Source organism: Salmo salar, chromosome ssa09, assembly GCF_905237065.1.
Source record: "Salmo salar chromosome ssa09, Ssal_v3.1, whole genome shotgun sequence".
Classification (NCBI taxonomy): domain Eukaryota; kingdom Metazoa; phylum Chordata; class Actinopteri; order Salmoniformes; family Salmonidae; genus Salmo; species Salmo salar.
Window position 1 is genome coordinate 114,547,187 of NC_059450.1, and position 23,778 is coordinate 114,570,964.

Here is a 23,778-nt window from a genome sequence, read left to right on the forward strand (position 1 = left end):
TGATGAGTGTGAATGCTGACACCTTATGTTGTCAGCATTCATAGTCTACCCTACTTGTAAGGTGAAGTTCTCGTTAAACAGGCCACTTTTAGCCACCAGGTGGCGCCAAACACCCTATTTCGTGTAATAACCTACCTTTTACACATTATTCAGCATGTGTTACAGCTAGCCATTTACGATGTTTCACAACATACTTTATAGCTATATTGTCTCCTTATCCGTCTGAATCATTTCCCAACCAAGATAGGCTAGCGCCTAGGCTGCTTAGTTTGGCTTTGTAAAAGTTTAAGGTCAGGCCTATGGTTCCCCCCCCCCACCGCTGTATTTTATGTGCCGTCTGGTGAGTAACAAAAGGAGAACCGAACAGACCGTTTACTTCGGTTTCGAAATCAGCCGGACAGCAAAACACCTGTCTTCAGCGACCTTGTTAAAGCCACTTCCTCCTCACCCACATCCTCAGCAGGCAGCTATAACCAGTAGGCTGCGTGAAGGCTAGGGGTGCAAGGAGGAAGTGGCTGTGCAGCTGTAAGTCTTATTGCTGCCTCCCACCATCCCATGTATGATGCAACGTGCATTTTAATATCATTGCATGAGATAGTTCCTGAAATAAATGGGCCACTAATATTGATTGCTTATAGAAGCCAAACCAGTCTAGACTGTGATGACACTATTGCATGAGGGTTCTGTGTGTGTATTGTTTTTTGGGGTTTTACTATCCAGGTGGGTGTTATGTTTTGGGTTTTACTATCCTTGTGGGGACCAGAAGTAAAACAAGGAACATTAGGATAAGTGGAGACATTTTGCTGGTCCCCACAAGAAAAAAAGTATATTGGGGTTAGAATTAGGGTTAGGGTAAAATATGATTTGGAATGGGAATCAGTTGTTTGGTCCCCACAAGTGAGAGTAAAACAAGGTATGTGTGTGTGTGTGTAACATTGTGTAGAGGGCGGGGTCGGGGTCGGAGTAGTATGGTGGCGGGCGGCGCCTAACATGTTGCCCCTTCTTTCCTCCGCTGCGGGGCTGGTAGCCTGAACTTGAACACTGGCTGGTACACAGCGAGCCACGACCCGTCCGTGCCATTGAGCTACACAGTATTCTTATCAACTTGATCAATTGAGTTAGATTCCGATCAGGAGTGTGGATACACCGGACAGACCTGCCTGGTGTAATTAAACAGAATGTCCAGACGCAAACAAGGCAGCCGACCGCAACACCTGAGTGCAAATCAAGGTAAACTGAGATGAGGCTATGGCCATAGTTTACTAATAAGAGGTTGGCTATATGCATGTTATATATTTCATATACGATGTATTCATGTTAAACTTCGCTTTTTTGGGGGGGATCAGTCAGGCTTTGTGGGGTATGCGCACCTTGACATTAACTTTTATCAATGATTTAACTTTATCAAATATATTTTTCTAAAGAGCTGCTTTATATATAGGCTACAATCAGCTGTGCAACAAATGACGTTAATCAATTAAATGTGTTCATAAACTACACATAAAAGGTGGCTTAAAACATGGGTAATGTTTTTTAAAAATCGGGGTTCTTTACTGGCCTGTCTTTTTTTTCTTCTAGTTTTTCTTTCTGTCTTGTCTGTGGGGGCTGTTTTGAATTATCTCATATTTTTTGCCAACATGAACGCTTCCTTGTGGGGCAGACCGCGTGTTCTAGACACTGTATCCGTGTGACAAGGCGAGAGAGGAGAGGATATAGTCTGCCCTCACAACAACTCCACTGACCTCTTCCACTTTATAGCCGTTTCGTCCAAATATATATCCTAGATACCCCATATACACTTGACTTGTGTATAGGCCTATGTAGGTTATCATAAAGATATAGTTTTTATATCAAAATAACAGGCTCTGCTTAAACCACGGGTTCGTTGATGACATCGTGATTCTTCCCCCGGTCACTGAGGCCTTTGACAAAAACACTGAAAAATGCTCTGAAACACATTTTCTTTTCTCTGTTCCCCCAACGAAGACCAGTAGAGCGTGCCTAGTTTGACCACAAGCCTTGACTCTTCAGTGGTGTGCGTGCAACCGCGCCTAGCTTGTCTGCACAAACAGTGAGCAGCACTGAAACAGGAAAGGTTACATTTTTCAGTAACCACCGGTGAGCTACTCAGCGCGACTGTACTGTCTGTACCTGTCCTGTACTCGGCCTAGTGAATCCGGTCCAAGCTTTAAGGTGTGTACATGACCATATTGACTCACTCCCGGCCTCAACTCTCACAAGTCGGTAAAAGAGGGCTGAGGGCCAGTACGACAACTCAAACCTGACCAACGGTAATTAACCGTCCTTGTCTTTGGTTGTCGACTTGGGTCATATATGAGTCATGGACATTTTTTTCTTTTGTAGCCTACATTTAGGGCACTGATGAGAGACAGAAACTGGAAACCAGACTACATCCCCGAGCAGTGCTTAAATCTAAACCACACATTTCATTTGAGTAATCTCATGTTGGACTCCACTCTCTTAGTGATAAAGAATTCATTTGGCCTCAAACCCTGAGTGACTCTGAACATCGTCAAGTCATGGCCACTCACTTTCTCGCTGATAAACTGGTCAGTTCCTTGCCTAGTTGTTGCTCTCACTTGAGTAGTTGATTGAGAATGTGTTGACAGGTGATGTTTTTTTTCTCCCAGGCCTTGGGAATGGTATAATTAAAAATAGATCTATTTCTACTCACAGCACCAATAGAGACAGGAAGCACTGGTGTCAGTGAAGACCTACCACTATGCAGCCTGCCATCTCAGTGAAAGGAGCTGTCAAATGGTTAGTTAGGGGGAAGTGGTCAGTATCAGCTGACCGGAATAGCCTGCCTGCCTCTGTAGCCCTGGTGGAGCGTGTGGGGTGGAGTGGCTCAGCATCGAAAGTAGCGCTTTTTAAAAAAACAGGGAGGGGTTGTTTTTCTCTGAAGGCCATATCAGCAGTTGCCCAATCTACATGCTGTCTGACCACCCACTGCCTCCCTGTTGCTGTAAGATCTTACATGATGGACAGCATATACAAGTTCATTGTAGTTTCTATTTTCTTAAATGTTCCTCTTGACTCTCTTCAATTTCCTCTCTCTGTCTTCGCTGCCTTTCCCGTATCACTCCCCTGCCCTAATTTCTTTTTCACTTTCCCCCTCTTCTTTCTCTGGCTCTCCCTCACTTGTCTCTCATCATCTCTCAGATGCCCCTGAGCCCTTGGACGCTGCCACTCCATCATTGGAGGAGAGGGGGTCCCTTCCCCGGGTCAGGGGTATTGAGGAGGGTCGTGACCTGCTGACCTGTGGGCAGTGCAGCCAGGCCTTCCCTCTCGCCCACATCCTGGCCTTCATCCAGCACAAACAGGGGGGCTGCCGCTCCCGGAATCACGCCCCCCAACACCCACACCCCTCCCTCCCCAGCCAACCGGACACAGCGACGCGGTGATGTCACTCAGGTAGAGGCTGGGTTCGTGGAGCTGAGGAGAGTGACAGACACGTCCAGAGGGGAGGAGCATAGTGTGAAGGTGAAGATGGAGCCTAACAGAACAGGTGAGTGCCGGCAGGTTGCTAATTAGTGACTTTTTTTGTTATGTTGTTTTCTCCCCCTCCCCCCCACTTCTAACAACTGTCCCCCCCAGTCCAGCTCATTAGCTGGGCGTTGCTGTGCTGAGGAGGCCTCTGTGAGTTAGCGACGCGCTGGGTAATTGTGTGGAAAGGATAGGCAGCAGTGTTTTGAGGCCAAAGGGGGCCCCTGAGGGCTCCAGTGCACCTGAGCTCCCCTCCATCTCCTTGACTCTGTCTCTCTCAGGTGAAGTGGCCAGGTAAACATGTAGAGCAAGGCACTGTGCTCTCTGGCCACGCAATAACATGGCTTGCACACACTTGAGGACTGGCTGTGCTAAGCTGAGAGGGACAATGAGATGGTGTCACAACAGGCTGTGGTGTGGTCGTACTTCATTACAACATGTTTAGAAGGATAATGTCACCATCATTCTGATGTGTTTGCATGGCTTTTCAGTGCAGCTGTGCATTTTGATAGTAAATAGTTGAGTGATACTTCCTCCCCTTGTGTCCTCACCAACATCTTTACAGAGATGGGAGGAATGGAGACAAGTGAAGAACAGTGACATGACTATTGAGAAGCACCCATGGTTTCCTTCCTTGGCTCTCCTACCTAAGAGGCTTTCTACTAGGCATCTGAAGCAGGACTATGTAGGCAGTAAGAGGGGGCCTAAACTCACAGTATGTAAAGGTCATGTATTTAGAAGTGAACAAGCAATTTCTCATTGTGTGTCTTAACCATAGAAATAGAATCTCTAGATTCTATTTAATAGTATATGGTCTGAATGACTCTGATTAGATGAGCTTTAGGGCGGCAGGTAGCCTAGCTGTGAGAGCGTTGAGCCAGTAACCGAACCGTCGCTTGTTCGAATACTCAAGCCAATCAGGTGAAAAATCGGTCGACGGGCCCATGAGCAAAGCACTTAACACTCATTCGCACCAGGGGTGCCATCCTTCTATGGCTTATCCTGTAAAACAACACATTTCAATGTACCTATTCAGTGTATGTGACAATAAAACATATACTGCTCCAAAAAATAAAGGGAACACTTAAACAACACAATGTAACTCCAAGTCAATCACACTTCTGTGAAATCAAACTGTCCACTTAGGAAGCAACACTGATTGACAATACATTTCACATGCTGTTGTGCAAATGGAATAGACAACAGGTGGAAATTATAGGCAATAAGCAAGACACCCCCAATAAAGGAGTGGTTCTGCAGGTGGAGACCACAGACCACTTCTCAGTTCCTATGCTTCCTGGCTGATGTTTTGGTCACTTTTGAATGCTGCCGGTGCTTTCACTCTAGTGGTAGCATGAGACGGAGTCTACAACCCACACAAGTGGCTCAGGTAGTGCAGCTCATCCAGGATGGCACATCAATGCGAGCTGTGGCAAGAAGGTTTGCTGTGTCTGTCAGCGTAGTGTCCAGAGCATGGAGGCGCTACCAGGAGACAGGCCAGTACATCAGGAGACGTGGAGGAGGCCGTAGGAGGGCAACAACCCAGCAGCAGGACCGCTACCTCCGCCTTTGTGCAAGGAGGAGCAAGAGGAGCACTGCCAGAGCCCTGCAAAATGACCTCCAGCAGGCCACAAATGTGCATGTGTCTGCTCAAACGGTCAGAAACAGACTCCATGAGGGTGGTATGAGGGCCCGACGTCCACAGGTGGGGGTTGTGCTTACAGCCCAACACCGTGCAGGACGTTTGGCATTTGCCAAAGAACACCAAGATTGGCAAATTCGCCACTGGCGCCCTGTGCTCTTCACAGATGAAAGCAGGTTCACACTGAGCACATGTGACAGACGTGACAGAGTCTGGAGACGTCGTGGAGAACGTTCTGCTGCCTGCAACATCCTCCAGCATGACCGGTTTGGCGGTGGGTCAGTCATGGTGTGGGGTGGCATTTCTTTGGGGGGCCGCACAGCCCTCCATGTGCTCGCCAGAGGTAGCCTGACTGCCATTAGGTACCGAGATGAGATCCTCAGACCCCTTGTGAGACCATATGCTGGTGCGGTTGGCCCTGGGTTCCTCCTAATGCAAGACAATGCTAGACCTCATGTGGCTGGAGTGTGTCAGCAGTTCCTGCAAGAGGAAGGCATTGATGCTATGGACTGGCCTGCCCGTTCCCCAGACCTGAATCCAATTGAGCACATCTGGGACATCGTCTCGCTCCATCCACCAACGCCACGTTGCACCACAGATTGTCCAGGAGTTAGTGGATGCTTTAGTCCAGGTCTGGGAGGAGATCCCTCAGGAGACCATCCGCCACCTCATCAGGAGCATGCCCAGGCGTTGTAGGGAGGTCATACAGGCACGTGGAGGCCACACACACACTACTGAGCCTCATTTTGACTTGTTTTAAGGACATTACATCAAAGTTGGATCAGCCTGTAGTGTGGTTTTCCACTTTAATTTTGAGTGTGACTCCAAATCCAGACCTCCATGGGTTGATAAATTGGATTTCCATTGATTATTTTTGTGATTTTGTTGTCAGCACATTCAACTATGTAAAGAAAAAAGTATTTAATAAGATTATTTCTTTCATTCAGATCTAGGATGTGTTGTTTAAGTGTTCCCTTTATTTTTTTGAGCAGTGTATTTTTAAATGTTTTGTTCATATGCATATTTTTGGAACTGAGACCCATAGACATACATACGCACTCTTTCTCTCACACAGCCACTTGCACTTCCTTCCTTTGTGTAACGCTCAGGGGACTGCTGCATGCTCTGTTTCCGTCTGTCCACGTTTTTCTCTTTCAGTCTCTTCTCTTGCTGCCTGTTTTTTATGTTCTCTCTCTCTCTCTCAACCTGTCTCTCTCTCGGTCTCTCGCTGCCTGTTTTACAAGTTCTCTCTTCTTTCGCTCTCAACCTCTATCGCTTTCTAGCTGCTTTTTAAAAATGTTTCTGTCTGTGTGTAAGTTCTCTTCTCCGTGCCCAAAGGCTTACACAACAGAGCTACCCATGTGCACTACACAAGAGCCGTACCATATCTCCAACCAAGCAAAGCAAGATAACTTTTTAATAACGAAATTAGTCACTGGCGCATGAATACGTGTATCTAATGTCGATCAACCATTTTTAGAATTTAGATTTGTTGTTTAAAATGTTAGGAGGTATTTGTGGAAAAGTGTTCAACTGTTATGTACACTACCGTTCAACAGTTTGGGGTCACTGAGAAATGTCCTTGTTTTTGAAAGAAAAGCAAAACATTTTTGTCCATTAAAATAACATCAAATTGATCAGAAATACAGTATAGACATTGTTAATGTTGTAAATGCCTATTGTAGCTGGAAATGGCTGATTTTTAATGGAATATCTACATAGGCTTACAGAAGCCCATCATCAGCAACCATCACTCCTGTGTTCCAATGGCACGTTATATTAGCTAATCCAAGTTTATCTTTTAAAAAGGCTAATTGATCATTAGAAAACCCTTTTGCAATTATGTTAGCACAGCTGAAAACTGAAGTTCTGATTAAAGAAGCAATAAAACTGGCCTTCTTTAGACTAGTTGAGTATCTGGAGCATCAGCATTTGTGGGTTTGATTACAGAATCAAAATGGCCAGAAACAAAGAGCTTTCTTCTGAAACTCGTCAGTCTATTCTTGTTCTGAGAAATGAAGGCTATTCCATGAGAGAAATTGAAGATCTCGTGCAACGCTGGGAACTACTCCCTTCACAGAACAGAGCAAACTGGCTCTAACCAGAATGAAAAGAGTGGGAGGCCCCGGTGCACAACTGAGCAAGAGGATAAGTACATTAGAGTTTCTAGTTTGAGAAACCGACGCCTCACAAGTCCTCAACTGGCAGCTTCATTAAATAGTACCTGCAAAACACCAGTCTCAATTTCAACAGTGCTTGGGCGACTCTGGGATGCCGGCCTTCTAGACAGAGTTGTAAAGAAAAAGACATCTCTGACTGGCCAATAAAAATAAAAGATTAAGATGGGCAAAAGAATAGACACTGGACAGAGGAACTCTGCCTAGAAGGCCAGCATCCTGGAGTCGCCTCTTCACTGTTGACGTTGAGACTGGTGTTTTGCGGGTACAATTTAATTGTTTTCTTTACTAAAGTGGTACTGCATAGGTGTAAACATACTCTTTTTTTGTTGTTGCAAGAGATGGCACTTGTATAGCCTAAGAAAGTAGCATAAATGTGCAGAAAGTCATTTTGAATGCATTTTATTGAAGGGAAGCAATGTCTTGAACTTTTTTGGCAACATAGTGTTATATTCTTATATACTGTACAATGAGGAATTCAACTACAAGATATTAGTCTTTTCCCAATTTTTTTAACCATTGCCCCCACCCACAAGGTGTATAAACAACATCAATAAGAATTAAATAAGATAATAGATACAAAACAAAAACGTGAAGAACATAAATCAATCAACTCTAATTAGCACATGTAGGACAGTATGCAAGTGTGTGTGCATGGACTTTGCAGATGTATTTCTCACATGTGCAGCACACAGTATTTGTTTTACAGTCCTTCTTTGGGGGGCAGAATTGGCATCTCCTCTTGCCTGCTGCAGCCTCAGGTGGATCAGAACAAGATTCAGCCCCCATAACAGCTTTCACAAGCGCTGCTGTGCGGGAGAGGCGCTCCCTTCTTTGAATGTGTGGGGTTACAAGGGCCTTTCCCAGCTCCTCCAGGAACACTTATCAGGCACCCAGGTAGGGTTGATCTTGTTTCATATCACGAAGGCATTGTACGAGGACACATCAATGATGTTATAGAAGATGACCAGGGGTCAGAGGGCAGTCGTCCTCCTGCAGCTGTAAGTTCCAGTCACCTTGTCCAGGTTGTCCACGCCTCCTTTGTTGTGGTCCAGGATGATGGTTGGCTTCCTGTCCTCACGATCACTGATCTCAGCCGTTTTATCCTGTTTCCATTGATCATCCTTGATGTTTCTATAACTTGATTGGAGTCTACCTCTACCTTGATTGGAGTCTACCACATTCTTGTTCTTCTTTGGGAGGTAAGAAACTACAGTGGTGGTGTTTTGAAAAATATAGTATTTTATTTTACCTTTATTTAACTATTTTCAATGCCGGAACAGAGGGGGTAGAACGCCAGATTTTTTTTTACCTTGTCAGCTCGGGGATTCGATCTTGCAACCTTTCGGTTACTAGTCCAATGCTCTAACCACTGGTTAGTGGGGTGGTGGGGGTGAAGGTAAACTTTGATGAGAAGGCCTCTCTCCCCCTTGTTGCGAGGAGTGCAGGGGGGAGCTCAGGCTTGTTCTTTCTACCTCTGCCAACCATGGTGTTCTTCCTCTCCAGGAGCTGCTGGCTGAGTTCAATCAGTAGTACATGTAATCTCAATTTCTTGTGTGTGTTTTTGTGGTGTGTAAATGATTTTATAACTGCCGGGTCAAAAATGACCCTAAGACAGTCTTTGTACCCTGGTGGTGTACAGCTTTCATGGAAATATGAACAAAGGCAATGTTTAACTTTTTCTAATATTGGGGTCATTCTAGGAAAAGTCATAAAATTGAAAAAATGTCTCTGCTGTTAAACAGTGGCGGGTCATTTTTTTTACCCTTAAGACAACACAAGGGTTAAGTAACTCAAGTTAAATGTTTTGTATGTGGTATGATTTGATACGGTACTGTATGCGCTACGTGTTGTGGGTCTATCTAAAATCCCTGGTGATGCCAAGCCCATTAAATTTTTTTCATATTACAACCTGTGTGTTGTGATAATTACGTTGTTTGCTCTATAACCTGTTTGTACATATGCCTTGTGACTGTGATATATGCGCCAAGACCATAAGAAAAACAGTGGCAGAATAAATTCAACCACACCTTTGTTTCATCATAAATCCGGAGAGCAACCTCTGTCCGGTGAAGTCCACAAAGCATATTGCATGTGACAGACAGTTACATGACCTACAGCATGGTCAAGCAAGTTGATGTTTACAACATTTTCAGACTACTAAATAACTATTGATTTAGAACCACGGAGAGTTAGCGCAAGTCGCAAAGAAAACAGGAGCTGCCTCCACTATTCCAGCACCATTTCAATATCATCAAATAAACTATGCTATGACAACTAAAATATACCATCAAACAATTTAGTCCAATCAACGTAAACAAATATCATGTCTGTCCATGGCTCGTTCTCTCGCTGTGTGTGTGCGTTCAAGTAGAGAACATGTTGACTCACTCTACATGTAGAGAAACGCCAATGCCATCCTCTCTTTCATGTTGACGAAACGGTCTATGACTCTGTCAAACCGTACACACTTAATGTTTTTGTTGACCTAGGCTACTTGGCTAAAGTGCTTGCTCACAAGCCTAACGTCCTTTCATGGGCATCAATGTGGCAGGCCAGCTAGCTAACATTAGCCTACTACATCTAGTAACATATTGAACTTCCATCCTCTCAGGCCAGGGGAACAATGTATTAATTTATGGTTGATTCAGATTCACCGTTATAATCATTAGCCAGTACGGAGAATTAAGTAAAACCACAAGTCCAAATCCCTATCTCCATTTATGGCTAATTTAGGAAAGGGCCAATTTTAGCTAGCTAACTAGCCAACCAGCCAACTAACTGAGGAAAACAACATTTTTTTCTGTCTATGTTTTGCTCTCGATGTGACTGGCTTCCCTTCACTTTTTTTTTTGTTGATGCACCAGGACCATTCACAGTTGAGCTCACTCAGTTTAGCTCAACACTGATTGGCTATTATGGAGGCTAAATGCTCGCTGGCTTCTCTTGCATTCAATACTACGGGCGGCAACAATGTCATACTATTTTTGACCAGACAGCATCAGATAGATGGGCTACACATACAGAGACAGAGGGGTGCTGTTTCGCTCGCTCGGATGCTTTCTCCGGTGTGATACTGTACATTCAGCTTCTTGCGATTTTGAAGGAAAATATGAATTGGACCAAAGATAAATTATTGTATATTCTTCTTGGTAGATGTTTTGGGGAAGCCTGGCTTCCCTTGGCATGTGAATGTCTGCTTGTGGAAGATGACTCAAACTGAAAGCGCAATTATCCCCACAACGGCTCGGTGTCCCTTCACACTAGAATGTGTGTAAATGTGATGGAGAATGGAAGAACGTGATGGATTATAATAACTTGTGCGTCTGTCTCATTTATTTTTATTTATTCGACTTGTTTGTTTTTTCTCATCTCTAACATTATACCCCCCCCCCCCCATTTCAACAGACTCTCGCTTGCCCTATTTCAATCTCCCCCCACACTTTTTTCTCCTCCCTCTTTCTCCCTCGGGAGAGGAGATTCTGCCTACTGCTCGTTAGTGCTCCTAGCCAATCTGCATTTTTAATTAGCAGTTATTGCTTCTGCTTAATATTCAAGTGCTACCCCGGGCCAAATGGGAATCCTTACAAAAAAGATGGAGAGGGAAAGAAAGAGCGAATGAGAAACCGGCTGGGTATTGTGTTTCACTCCAGGAGCCCAAGACAAAAGCCCCCCCTCGGGGAGAGATTTGGAGGGTTAGGGGGGGGGTGAGGGGTAGGAGGATGGGTCTGAAGTACAATCCAAGGGGTGACACATTTTTGTGGTGTTTCTCGACCCGCACTGCTACATCCTCCTTTTTGATCTTTCTCCCGCTTTTCTTATCTTTTTTTTTTTGCGCTCTCATTCACCCCACTTTTCATAAATATACCAACTTCTCTCCCGCTCTACTCATCTCTTCAGGCTAAGTTAAAGGATGTGTCCACCACATCTCCCATCCTCTCCAGGCAGAGCGCGAGAGAGAGAGAGAGAGGGAGGGAGGGAGAGGGAGAAAGAGTTGCTTTCTTTTTCATCTTTTCTCTCCTCCCCCTCCAGTAAAATACAGAAGGATTTTGACTTCAGGAAACATGAAAGAGGCTTATACCAGAGTCGGCTTTGAACCTTTACAAAAAATAGAACTGTTTTCCCCCTCAATTTGAGGATCTTCTTTCCAATTTAGATTTATGCAGAAAGGCCTCATTTGTCAAGCAGGCTGAGTCAGTCCCCGATTTACATAAAGCCTTCGTTTTCTCGGTTCTGCTAATTAGCAATTTGCAGCTTAATTGGAGAGTGGCTCTCGGTTAAGAGACAATGCTAACCACATTTAAAACATTTCTCCAGATGTACTTGACTATCCTCTTTCTGCTGGCCTCGGTCTCTGTCGTTCATCTCTCACCTGCTTCTGGCCCCATCAACAGCCTTCGCTATCTCTGAGTCCCTCTCTCCTTGACTTCTGTCTCAAAAAGGAAGAGAGGCAGGGACAATGCATTTCTTTTTTAAGTATTTGGAACTCAGACTACCTTGTCCTGTAGACCTGAACCAGAGAATGTTAAGCATCTTCCCTCTTGCTGTAGTCACTCACTCTTCACTGACTTAACAGGCTTAGTGTCTCTGCACCTATGTACTGCCCTAACCAGACTGCCTTTTTCTGTGCTGTGTACCTTTTTATATTCTCCAGTATTCTACTATCACCGCTTAGCTATCCACAATAGTTCCTACTGTCTGATATGTGCTGTTTCATTAAAACCTATTGAGATCCCTTACATTTTTCAGATCAAGAAAATGTTTCTGCTGATGTCTTTTTGGCTTGCTTACTAACTTTTTTTTTTTTTTCTGTGGCAGAAGAGCCGTCCTGCTTTACCTGCCAACTGTGTGAGTGTGTGTTGCCCTCTGCCTGGGCCCTGCTCCAACACGCCCAGCACACACACTCCTTTAGTATCTACCAGGAGGACGGGGAGCAGGAGAAGGATGACGAGGAGAAGATGGGAAGAGGGGGTCACCAGCACTCCAAACCTGCAGCTACCCTGGATCCCTGTCAACTGAGCCACACCCTGGCCACTGCCTTCCACCCTTCCATTCTGCGTCTGCCCCGCATCTTCAGTCCTCGTCAGAACCGCAGGCCAGCTTCTCAGGCCAGCTCTATCCCTTCCTCCAGAGAACGACAGGCCCTCAACTTCTGTCTGAGAGAGCTGGCTGAGGGCAGTAACAACACCACCATCCTCACCACCGCTGGAGATCTGGTCACCTCTCCATCGCCATCCCCCCCGGCCGCCTCTTCCTTCCCCCAGTGCGGACCTGCCCAGGCGGGGTTTCCCTGTGAGCTGTGTGGCCAGGGTTTCCAGTCCCTACGCAGCCTGTCAGCCCACCGGAGGACCCACGCATGTGAGCGGCCCTATCACTGTGGCTTGTGTGACCAGGCCTTTGCCCAGAGTGGTCAGCTGGCTCGCCACATGAGGAGTCACCGCGGAGAGACAGGAGGGGGCTACGAGGGGGTGGAGGTGGGACTGGTAGGGGAGGATGAGGGGGGTCGGCAGGGGATGAGAGGGAGATTTGTAATGCAGGGGGCAGGAGAGAGGGTGTTGAGTGGAGGACCAGGGGAGAGGGAGACCTCTGAGTTGGACCTATCCCAGTCCAAGCCTCACTCCCCAGGCTCTGGACTGATCCTGCTCTCTTCCCAGCCTGGAGGTCCAGACATGAGCCTGCTCAGGCTGTTCCAACCCCAGGGAGAGGTGGTGGAGGGTCAAGAGGAGCCCCAGCATGCGTCCCCCTACGCCAGCCCTTCAGGGGGGTCACTTGAAAGCGGAGAGACGGGGGGCAGCGGGGAGAGTGGCATCGCCAGCGGAAATTGCACCCCCAAATGTCCGGAGAGGGAGGAGAGGGCTCAGGTAGGGGGGGAGTGGGTGAGCGAGAGGGATGGAGAGATGGCGGGTGGAGAGAAGGAGTGGCTTGCAGGCGGGAATATCGAGGTGGTCCAGGAGTGGCAGAGGGAGAGCGAACAGAGAGGAGGAGGAGGAAACGGCGTCATCAGCAGTAACAGTGGTAACAACGATGGGGGGTCAGGGAAGAAGAAGAAGGAGGAGGCCTGTGAGTACTGTGGGAAACAGTTCCGGAACAGCAGCAACCTGACGGTGCACCGGCGCAGCCACACTGGAGAACGACCCTACCAGTGTGGCCTGTGCAGCTACGCATGCGCCCAGAGCTCCAAGCTCACACGCCACATGAAGACCCACGGTGCCCACGGGGCCCGTGCCCCGTTCCTATGCCAGCTGTGCGGGGTGCCCTTCACTGTGTACGCTACCCTGGAGAAACACCTGAAGAAGGTGCATGGGCTGAGCCATGCCAGCGTCGGGGCCTACACCCAGGCCAGTGCAGCTGATGCCAACTGGGCCCTTGTCAAAATGGAGGATGGGTTGGTCATCAAGATGGAGGATGAAGCCAGCACGGACCAGACAGAAAGCAACATGGCTGCCATCGATGTGGGAGTGGAGGCTGAGGAGAACCAGAAAGAGGAGGTGGATGGTACTGTCCGCCCAGCCATAGTGGAGGATAGTGTGGGTGAGATTCCTACTGAAGGCAGTGTGGATGTGGGCTTGGCGTAAACTATGGGTCCAGCATATCCGCCATTTCACACTTTTGTACACTGACTAAGACATTCAAAAGCACTGGCTTGGACTCTCAATCATACCAACCACTTTGGCCAACATAAATATCCATATAAATGTAATGAACCTTTCCTAGCACTCAACTGGGGATTAATTCTATCTGGAATCTAGGTACCATCCTGCTCTCTTCTGAATTCCCTATCTGTGCAATGCTGAGGTACATCACGTCTCGCCAGAGCTGACAATTAGCATATGCAAATCCACCTACGTAGACCACAGCACAAAACCCAGACATGCAATGGAAAGGTGGAGGGCAAACAGGACTTGAGAACAGGAAGTCCACCAGAACACAGGAAGTTGATCACCATGCTCCAGCAGAATATAGGAAGTGGACACCAGTGATCAATTGATTGGTTCACTCACTCAACATAGTGATGATTACCAATCAGAACTGTCAAATGTAGAAAGTAAAAAAGGGTTTAATTATTTTTATTTTTTTATATCTAGTGTCAAGAGATTGCGACAATAGTGAGGCTTTCATATCCTGCTCCGTTGCTTTGGTGACAACTGGGATGGTGGTCGTCTCACTCTGTGGATGAATGAAAGACTAGTTGTTTGGACGGAGACTGGGTCAAAGGGGAAACGAACCCAAACATAGATTGCCTGTAGTTTCTGTCATTCCTTTTAAATGTGCTTCTATGTCACAACACTTGCCACTTAATGTAAAGTTTGAGGCTCACGAGGCCCAGCAAGATTGTGTTGTTCCTCTCTGTGTCTGGATGTTATTTTTATATATGTGTATAAGTCTCATCTGCTGATTTCCTTAGCTCCTATGTATAAAAAAAACAGCAATTTATCTTCATATGAAACGTGTGAATTTATTTCCTTTTCTGCTTGATAATTGGGGGGGATCTTTTTCTTTCCTTTGTTTACATTTTTTTTTAAACGCTGAACTGCTTGAAGCTTACATATGCATGTTTTGCTGCCATTTGAAATGTTTTCTTTTGCCTGTGTTTTTAGAATTTGTCCTTATTTATGAACACTGCATGTTTAGTGGTTGGCAAATGAAAAGTCTATCTACTGCTGAACTACAGGGTGGAGAGCTACAGTAAATGGCTTGTTGATAGGTGGGAGAGTTCTGTGGGTAACACCGAATGAGCACTTGTGTATGTTTACTGTGTGTGTGTATCCAGGGGAATTTTTTGGTAACACTTGACTTGAACCTTCGGTCAAATGCCTAACTAACTGCATCCAAACCATGACGTAACAAGTCATAAGCAAGCTGTTTTATGTGCATGGAAAGTGAGCCTATGCCAACAACAATGATGCAGCTAACCTTTAGCTACATTTGCCATTGTGGCTGAGAACATGGTTTGAGTGAAGTGTCACCAACTATTTGCTGACTACTGTGATTTACATGATCATTATTTATGTCTATATACACTGATGGCAGGGAACCATTCTTTTCGGACACTTTGAAAGAACAATTCTATGCTTTGTGTATGAAATGTAGTGATAGGGTAAAATGTGAATGATTGATGGACACGATTGGAGTATACTTGTTCAGGGACCAATGTCATGTACGTAAAATGGCACTCCTACATGTAGATGTCGTTGCCATTGTTATCAATTGGCTGTATGCCTCAAACTCATTTTCTCTGTCTGTGCTGACTGCAATGAGGCTAACTATGCCACTGTCTTTTTGTAAACTTGATACCATTTTGTCATTGACCTGGTTATGAGAAGTCTCATTAAAGAATTGAGGCAAAGCGATCTCTGTGTGTGTTTTGGTCTCAGTGTAGGAATGGCGAACCCGCTCCTGAAAGTCAAAAGCAACAACATCAGACGGATGTAAACAAGCATAGACGGTCCTTCATCCAGTGCTGTGACATTAAACATTCAGAACTCGGGATGACTGGAGTCAGTCCACAGAGAAACGACCCACACAGATCAAACGCCAACCGGAGGGAGTTTCTAAAAGGAAGTGACGTGACTCAATCTGTAGGCCAGTTGAACTTTATGTAGAAGGCTACATAGCCAGGGAATTGGGACGGGTATGAAGGCTACATATCCAGGGAATTGGGATGGGACAGGGGCAAGCTGTAAGGTTTCTAGGGGTAGGGGATACTGCGTTGCCAGGGGTTTGCGCTCACGTAATTGCGGACTGCATTTTGGGGGCACAAAAATCCCTACGCCAGCATCCTATGGCCATAGCCCTGCCCCCTCTAATGAGAAGGCAGCTCTATGATCCCTATAGCTCATTAACAGCAAGCCTTTTTAATGAGCTTTCAGCAGGGCGGATGGGAGGGGTGGGCACCAGATGCACACACGCCCCCCACTACCAATTTCTATTGTGTAGGGGAGAATAAGGAGAGAATGAAGAGAACCAAAGCCGTTCACTGGACCAGACCCAGAGGAGTTGGTCTGCTCTTTTCCCCAAAGAGGGTGTGGGACAGGTAACCTCCTGCACTTCTCCCCTTGGACCCAGGGCAGGTACGCTACGTGGGCACTCCTGCACCATTTGGTGTCCGTATGGACCAAATTACGTAAGGTAAGGTGATACACAGCAGTGCAGTAGCCACCACGGCAAATGCTTACCTTCCCACCCTCAACTGGTCTTTGTATTCCTGCCAGCCACCTCCAGTCCACACCTCTGTACCGGAGCAACAATGACCAACCCCGACCCTGCTCCATTCACACTGGGTCAGCCAATCACCTCTCTGGACTCTATCAGACACAGGGTGTCCGCCAATAGAACAGGGCAGGGTGCGGGGGAAATCATCAGCTGACCGTGTGTGTGTCTGACCAGGGCCCAGCCCTGGGGCGGCGGTGGCATGGACTTTGAGATCTAATAGCCGTGTCTCAGCTCGACAGAGAAGGCTTTTGTTGGGCCAGGACAGGGAGAGGGGTTATAGGAGGACGGGCTCATTGTAATGGCTGGAATGGAATTTACGGAACGGAGTCAAACACATCAAAACATGGATACCTCGTGTTTGACTCCATTCCATTTACTCTAGCCATTACAATGAGCCTGTCCTCCTATAACTCTTCCCACCAGCCTCCTCTGGTTGGAAACTTTTGGAACGTTGTCTTTCCTGCAGTAAAATGTCCAGAAAGCCATCAGGGTTGTGCAAGAGCTTCCTGTGTGTGTGTGTGTGTGTGTGTGGGTACAAAACACTAACAGCTGAACCAATTGAAGTGTTTATAGAGCTAGCAGCACCGTCATGGTTACCTTCCCTGCCTTATGGCCATGCAGTCATGGGATTCATTCATGATATTGTCTTTGACTCTTGTTATTAGTATAATCTCAAGGGGTAAACAGGGACACACTGTCGTATTGATAAGACATCCAATTATGAAAGTTACCACAAATAGCCCAGACAGACATGCAGGTCTGTGATACACTGTGGTATTGTATGGGGCAGGCCTGGAGCTACAAACATGCTTCTACCTTATATTAGAACTAAGGTTAGGCTTTCTCATGTAAAAAGCCAATTAACCTCTTAATTACATTTCTTAACGTATGCCATCCAATCCTCCTCCCCCATGACTCCCCCTTTGCCTCCCAGAACGGAAAAGGGGATACAGTTTAGAAGGCAAGGCAGGGGTGAGGGTTCACACCAAAGGGGTTGAGGAGAAAGGGGAGAGATACGTTTGGGAATGAATAGGCTAAGCCTTCATTCCCACAATCTCAACCTCCCTCCCCCAACAAAGACCACAACGTGAAACCTAAACCCTGGAATTACACTCCCCCACCCTCTGCCCTCCCCTCCATCACCTAACTCTCACAGTGAGAGTGTGAGAGGATGGGTGAGAGGCGACACGGTCCCAGCCGTCAATCCAGTCTGTGCCATTCAACACCTCCACATAATGAGCAGGGGGAACAATGCATTCAGATGGTGTCCATTCTTCAGGGGTTATATAATGATATTGAATGGCTGGGGAGGACCGTATGAGAGTGGCCTTGCCGGGCTCCTATGGGGAATAATCATGACAAGGTGGGAACGCTGTGATACAAGGTTATGATAAAAACAGGGCAGGAAGTCTATTGATGTCTGCCATTTAGGTGGTGCAAACAGCAAACCTCTGGTCTAGGATCTACAGGATTTCAATGGACCCAACTGCCTTTACACTGAAGCCTGAAGTTCACCATAATGGCTTATATTACCAGCATTAAGATGTATGTTTAGTAGTGTTTTCCTAAAGACGAGTTGTCCTCGAGTACAGTTTCAGTGAATAGCCTAACTGAAAATCTGTATCTGCCTGATTCTCTTCAGTGAATTGTAGCCTAATACACTGATCGTCTGTCATAGATGCCACTGTCTCCATCTCTCCATTCATGGTTTACGTCTCATACTCTTTGTCAGGACCCACGGTGGTCCAAACCTTGCTTAAAACGTGGAGCGTTTAAACGTTTGCTTTATTTTCACTCTATTCATCACCCCTGAAACGTGTCGTATCTTTTTTTTGCTCTATTGACCCTGAACATATTTGCTAAAATTCTCTTTGGAGTACTGTCATTTCAGTGGAAATTCTCATTTGGACCTCTTCCACCTACATCAATACACCCTTATGACCAGCATAGAGAAAGAAAGAACCTGATATTCTAACATGCACCTTCACAGTCTCATTCCTCCACAAGCTACCTCATTAATAAAACCTCCGCTGCCACCTCCACCCACTCAATAACAAGCAGTCTGTTAACACTTCCAACACTTGACACACATGAACATGTTCCCTCTGCCCCTGGTTATAAACCTCTCTCTCTCTCTCTCTCTCTCTCTCTCTCTCTCTCTCTCTCTCCATACCTGAGGGCCAGTCACAGGGTCATTCTAGCCCCCCAGCAACACATGAGAGAACTGGAAGAACTAGCTTCTCTGACCCCAGATCCATCCTTCCAGGGTTCCATGACAGACACACACACCCATAGCCTAACTGCCATGACCTGGCATTACCTGGATGGCTAGCTAAGCCAGCTCTAAGGAGAGTAGGCCCTGATTCGTGCCAGGAGAAGGAGGAGTTAGCGATGGTTGTGGATAACTCTGCTTGTCGACCGATCATCTGAGCGTGTCAAAACACATCTGTTTTTTTAATTAATATTCTATGGATTTTCAGATGCAAAGACGTCATGTACCGGCAGTGGCGGCGTAGGCGGTGGCGGAAGGTTCATATTCTTGATCATTTCCTAACGTCGGTGCTTTGCGTATGGAGAAGCGCATGAAAATGCATACAAGACTGTCCCTCACCCTCCCTTTGGCAAATCTGACCATAACTCTATCCTCCTAATTCCTGCTAACAAGCAAAAACTCAAAACAGGAAGTCCCAGTGACACGCTCAATACGGAAGTGGTCCAATGAAGCGGTTACTAAGCCAAAGGACTGTTTCGCTAGCACAAACTGGAATATGTTCCTCAGATCCTCAAAAAGTTATACAGCTGCACCATTGAGAGCATCTTGACTGGCTGCATCACAGCTTGGCATGTCAACTTCTTGGCATCTGACTGCAAGGCGCTACAGAGGGTAGTGCATACGGCCAGAACATCACTGGGGCCGAACCAGGCGTTGTCAGAGGAAGGCCCTATAAATTGTCAAAGACTCCAGCCACCCAAGACATAAACTGTTTTCTCTGCTACTGCACCACAAGCGGTACCGATGCACCAAGTCTGGAACCAACAGGACCCTGAACAGCTTCTACCCCCAAGCCATAAGACTACTAAACAGGACTCGGTACTGGTAGCCCATGTACTGGTACCCCCCTTCCAAAAGTATTCACACCCCTTGACTTTTTCCACATTTTGCTGCGTTACATCATGAACTTAAAATTGATTAAATTGTGATTATTTTTTTTTCACTGGCCTACACACTTTGAATAATGTCAAAGTGGAATTATGTTTTTGAAATGTTTACAAATTAAATATAAATGAAAAGCTGAACATTTCTTGAGTCAGTAAGTATTCAACCCCTTTGTTATGGCAAGCTTAAATAAGTCCAGGAGTAAAAATGTGCTTAACAAGTCACATAATAAGTTGCATGGACTCACTCTGTGTGCAATAATAGTGGTTAACATGTTTTTTAAGTAACTACCTCATCTCTGTACCCCACACATACAATTATCTGTAAGGTCCCTCAGTCGAGCAGTGACTTTCAAACACAGATTCAACCACAAAGACCAGGGAGGTTTTCCAATGCCTCGCAAAGAAGGGCACCTATTGGTAGATGGGAAGAAAAAAACAAAACAGAGATTGAATATCCCTTTGAGAATGGTGAAGTTGTTAATTACACTTTGGATGGTGTATCAATACACCCGGTCACTACAAAGATGCAGTCATCCTCCTTCCTAACTCATTTGCAGGAGAGGAAGGAAACCACTCAGGGATTTGGTGACTTTAAAACAGTCACAGGGTTGAATGGCTGTGATTGAAGAAAACTGAGGATGGATCAACAACATTGTAGTTACTCCACAATACTAACCTAATTGATAGAGTGAAAAGAAGGAACCCTGTAAAGAAAAAATATCCAAAACATGCATCCTGTTTGCAACAAGGCACTAAAGTAATACTGCAAAAAATGTGGCAAAGCAATTACATTTTTCTCCTGTACACAAAGTGTTATGTTTGGGGCAAATCCAATACAACACATTACTGAGTACCACTCCATATTTTCAAGCATAGTGGTGGCTGCATCATGTTATGGGTATGCTTGTAATCATTAAGAACTGGGGAGTTTTTCAGGATAAAAATGAAATGGAATGGAGTTAAGCACAAAATAATAGAGGCAAACCTGGCTCAGTCTGCTTTCCACCAGACACTGGGAGATTAATTCACCTTTCAGCAGGACAATAACCTAAAACACAAGGCCAAATCTACACTGGAGTTGCTTACCAAAAAGACAGTGAATTGTCCTGAGTGGCCGAGCTACAATTTTGACTTAAATCTACGTGAAAACCTATGGCAAGACCTGAAAATGGTTGTCTAGCAATGATCAACAACCAATTTTTAGAGGTTGAATCATTTTTAAAATGGGCAAATGTTGCACAATCAAGGTGTGGAAATTTCTTAGAGACTTACCCAGAAAGACTCACTTATGTAAATGAGATATTTACACTTATGTAAATGAGATATTTCTGTATTTCATATTCAATAAATATACAAAATGTATAAAAACATGTTTTCACTTTGTCATTATGGGATGTTTTTTGTAGATGGGTGAGAAAAATATATATTTAATCCCTTTTGAATTCAGGCAGTATCACAACAAAATGTGGCGTAAGTCAAGGGGTATGACTACTTTCTGAAGGCACTGTATATATATATATAATCAATGGAAATCCAAATTATCAACCCATGGAGGTCTGGATTTTGAGTCACACTCAAAATTAAAGTGGAAAACCACACTACAGGCTGATCCAACTTTGATGTAATGTCCTTAAAACAAGTCAAAATGAGGCTCAGTAGTGTGTGTGGCCTCCACGTGCCTGTATGACCTCCCTACAACGCCTGGGCATGCTCCTGATGAGGTGGCGGATGGTCTCCTGAGGGATCTCCTCCCAGACCTGGACTAAAGCATCCGCCAACTCCTGGACAGTCTGTGGTGCAACGTGGCGTTGGTGGATGGAGCGAGACATGATGTCCCAGATGTGCTCAATTGGATTCAGGTCTGGGGAACGGGCGGGCCAGTCCATAGCATCAATGCCTTCCTCTTGCAGGAACTGCTGACACACTCCAGCCACATGAGGTCTAGCATTGTCTTGCATTAGGAGGAACCCAGGGCCAACCGCACCAGCATATGGTCTCACAAGGGGTCTGAGGATCTCATCTCGGTACCTAATGGCAGTCAGGCTACCTCTGGCGAGCACATGGAGGGCTGTGCGGCCCCCAAAGAAATACCACCCCACACCATGACTGACCCACCGCTAAACCGGTCATGCTGGAGGATGTTGCAGGCAGCAGAACGTTCTCCACGGCGTCTCCAGACTCTGTCACGTCTGTCACGTGCTCAGTGTGAACCTGCTTTCATCTGTGAAGAGCACAGGGCGCCAGTGGCGAATTTGCCAATCTTGGTGTTCTCTGGCAAATGCCAAACGTCCTGCACGGTGTTGGGCTGTAAGCACAACCCCCACCTGTGGACGTCGGGCCCTCATACCACCCTCATGGAGTCTGTTTCTGACCGTTTGAGCAGACACATGCACATTTGTGGCCTGCTGGAGGTCATTTTTCAGGGCTCTGGCAGTGCTTCTCCTGCTCCTCCTTGCACAAAGGCGGAGGTAGCGGTCCTGCTGCTGGGTTGTTGCCCTCCTATGGCCTCCTCCACGTCTCCTGATGTACTGGCCTGTCTCCTGGAAGCGCCTCCATGCTCTGGACACTACGCTGACAGACACAGCAAACCTTCTTGCCACAGCTCGCATTGATGTGCCATCCTGGATGAGCTGCACTACCTGAGCCACTTGTATGGGTTGTAGACTCCGTCTTATGCTACCACTAGAGTGAAAGCACCGCCAGCATTCAAAAGTGACCAAAACATCAGCCAGGAAGCATAGAAGCTGAGAAGTGGTCTGTGGTCCCCACCTGCAGAACCACTCCTTTATTGGGGGTGTCTTGCTAATTGCCTATAATTTCCACCTGTTGTCTGTTCCATTTGCACAACAGCATGTGAAATGTATTGTCAATCAGTGTTGCTTCCTAAGTGGACAGTTTGATTTCACAGAAGTGTGATTGACTTGGAGTTACATTGTGTTGTTTAAGTGTTCCCTTTATTTTTTGAGCAGTGTATATATATATATAGGCATGACCTCAAGAGAGCAGTTCACACCAGACTTCCCAAGAATATTGCTGAAATTAAATAGTTTGTAAACATTTTCTGTTGTTGCGGCTCAGACCTGCACGACAGTCAGGTGGAATTTTGGACCATTCCTCTTTACAAACTATTTAATTTCAGCAATATTCTTGGGATGTCTGGTGTGAACCACTCTCTTGAGGTCATGCCACAGCATCTCAATCGGGTTGAGGTCAGGACTCTGACTGGGAACTCCAGAAGGCTTATTTTCTTCTGTTGAAACCATTCTGTTGTTGATTTACTTCTGTGTTTTGGGTCGTTGTCCTGTTGCATCACCCAACTTCTGTTGAGCTTCAATTGGCGGACAGATAGCCTTGCATTCTCCTGCAAAATGTCTTTATAAATTTGGCAATTCATTATTCTGTCGATGATAGCAAGCTGTCCAGGCCCTGAGGCAGCAAAGCAGTCCCAAACAATGATGCTCCCTCCACCATGCTTTACAGTTGGGATGTGGTTTTGTCAGTAGCGGTGTGGAACATCCAGGTGCTCTTTTGTGAACTTCAGACGTGCAGCAATGGTTTTTTGGACAGCAATGGGTTCTTCCGTGGTGTCCTCCCATGAACAACATTCTTGTTTAGTGTTTTACGTATCATAGACTCATAAAGAGAGATGTTAGCATGTTCCAGAGATTTCTGTAAGTCTTCAGCTGACACTAGGATTCTTCTTAACCTCATTGAGCATTCTGCGCTGTGTTCTTGCAGTCATCTTTGCAGGACGGCCCCTCCTAGGGAGAGTAGCAACAGTGCTGAACTTTCTCCATTTATAGACAATTTGTCTTACCGTGGACTGATGAACATCAAGGCTTTTAGAGATACTTTTGTAACCCTTTCCAGCTTTATGCAAATCAACAATTCGTAATCTTAGGTCTTTTACGATCTCTTTTGTTCGAGGCATGGTTCACATCAGGCAATACTTCTTGTGAATAGCAACCTCAAATTTTGTGAGTGTTTTTTATATGGCAGGGCTTCTTTAACCAACATCTCCAATCTTGTCTCATTGATTGGACTCCAGGTTAGTTGACTCCTGACTCCAATTAGCTTTTG

At 45.9% G+C, this 23,778-nt stretch overlaps 1 protein-coding gene across 1 annotated transcript; it reads left to right on the forward strand.

Moving 5' to 3' along the window:
- The first annotated feature begins 964 nt into the window (after positions 1 to 964).
- On the forward strand, positions 965 to 15,677 carry LOC106612487 (B-cell lymphoma/leukemia 11A). The gene is given in 4 exon segments (XM_014213669.2): positions 965 to 1,230; positions 3,184 to 3,377; positions 3,379 to 3,529; positions 12,145 to 15,677. Coding segments are annotated over 4 exon segments (2,154 nt in total). The 5' UTR covers positions 965 to 1,178; the 3' UTR covers positions 13,902 to 15,677.
- Positions 15,678 to 23,778: the final 8,101 nt, after the last annotated feature.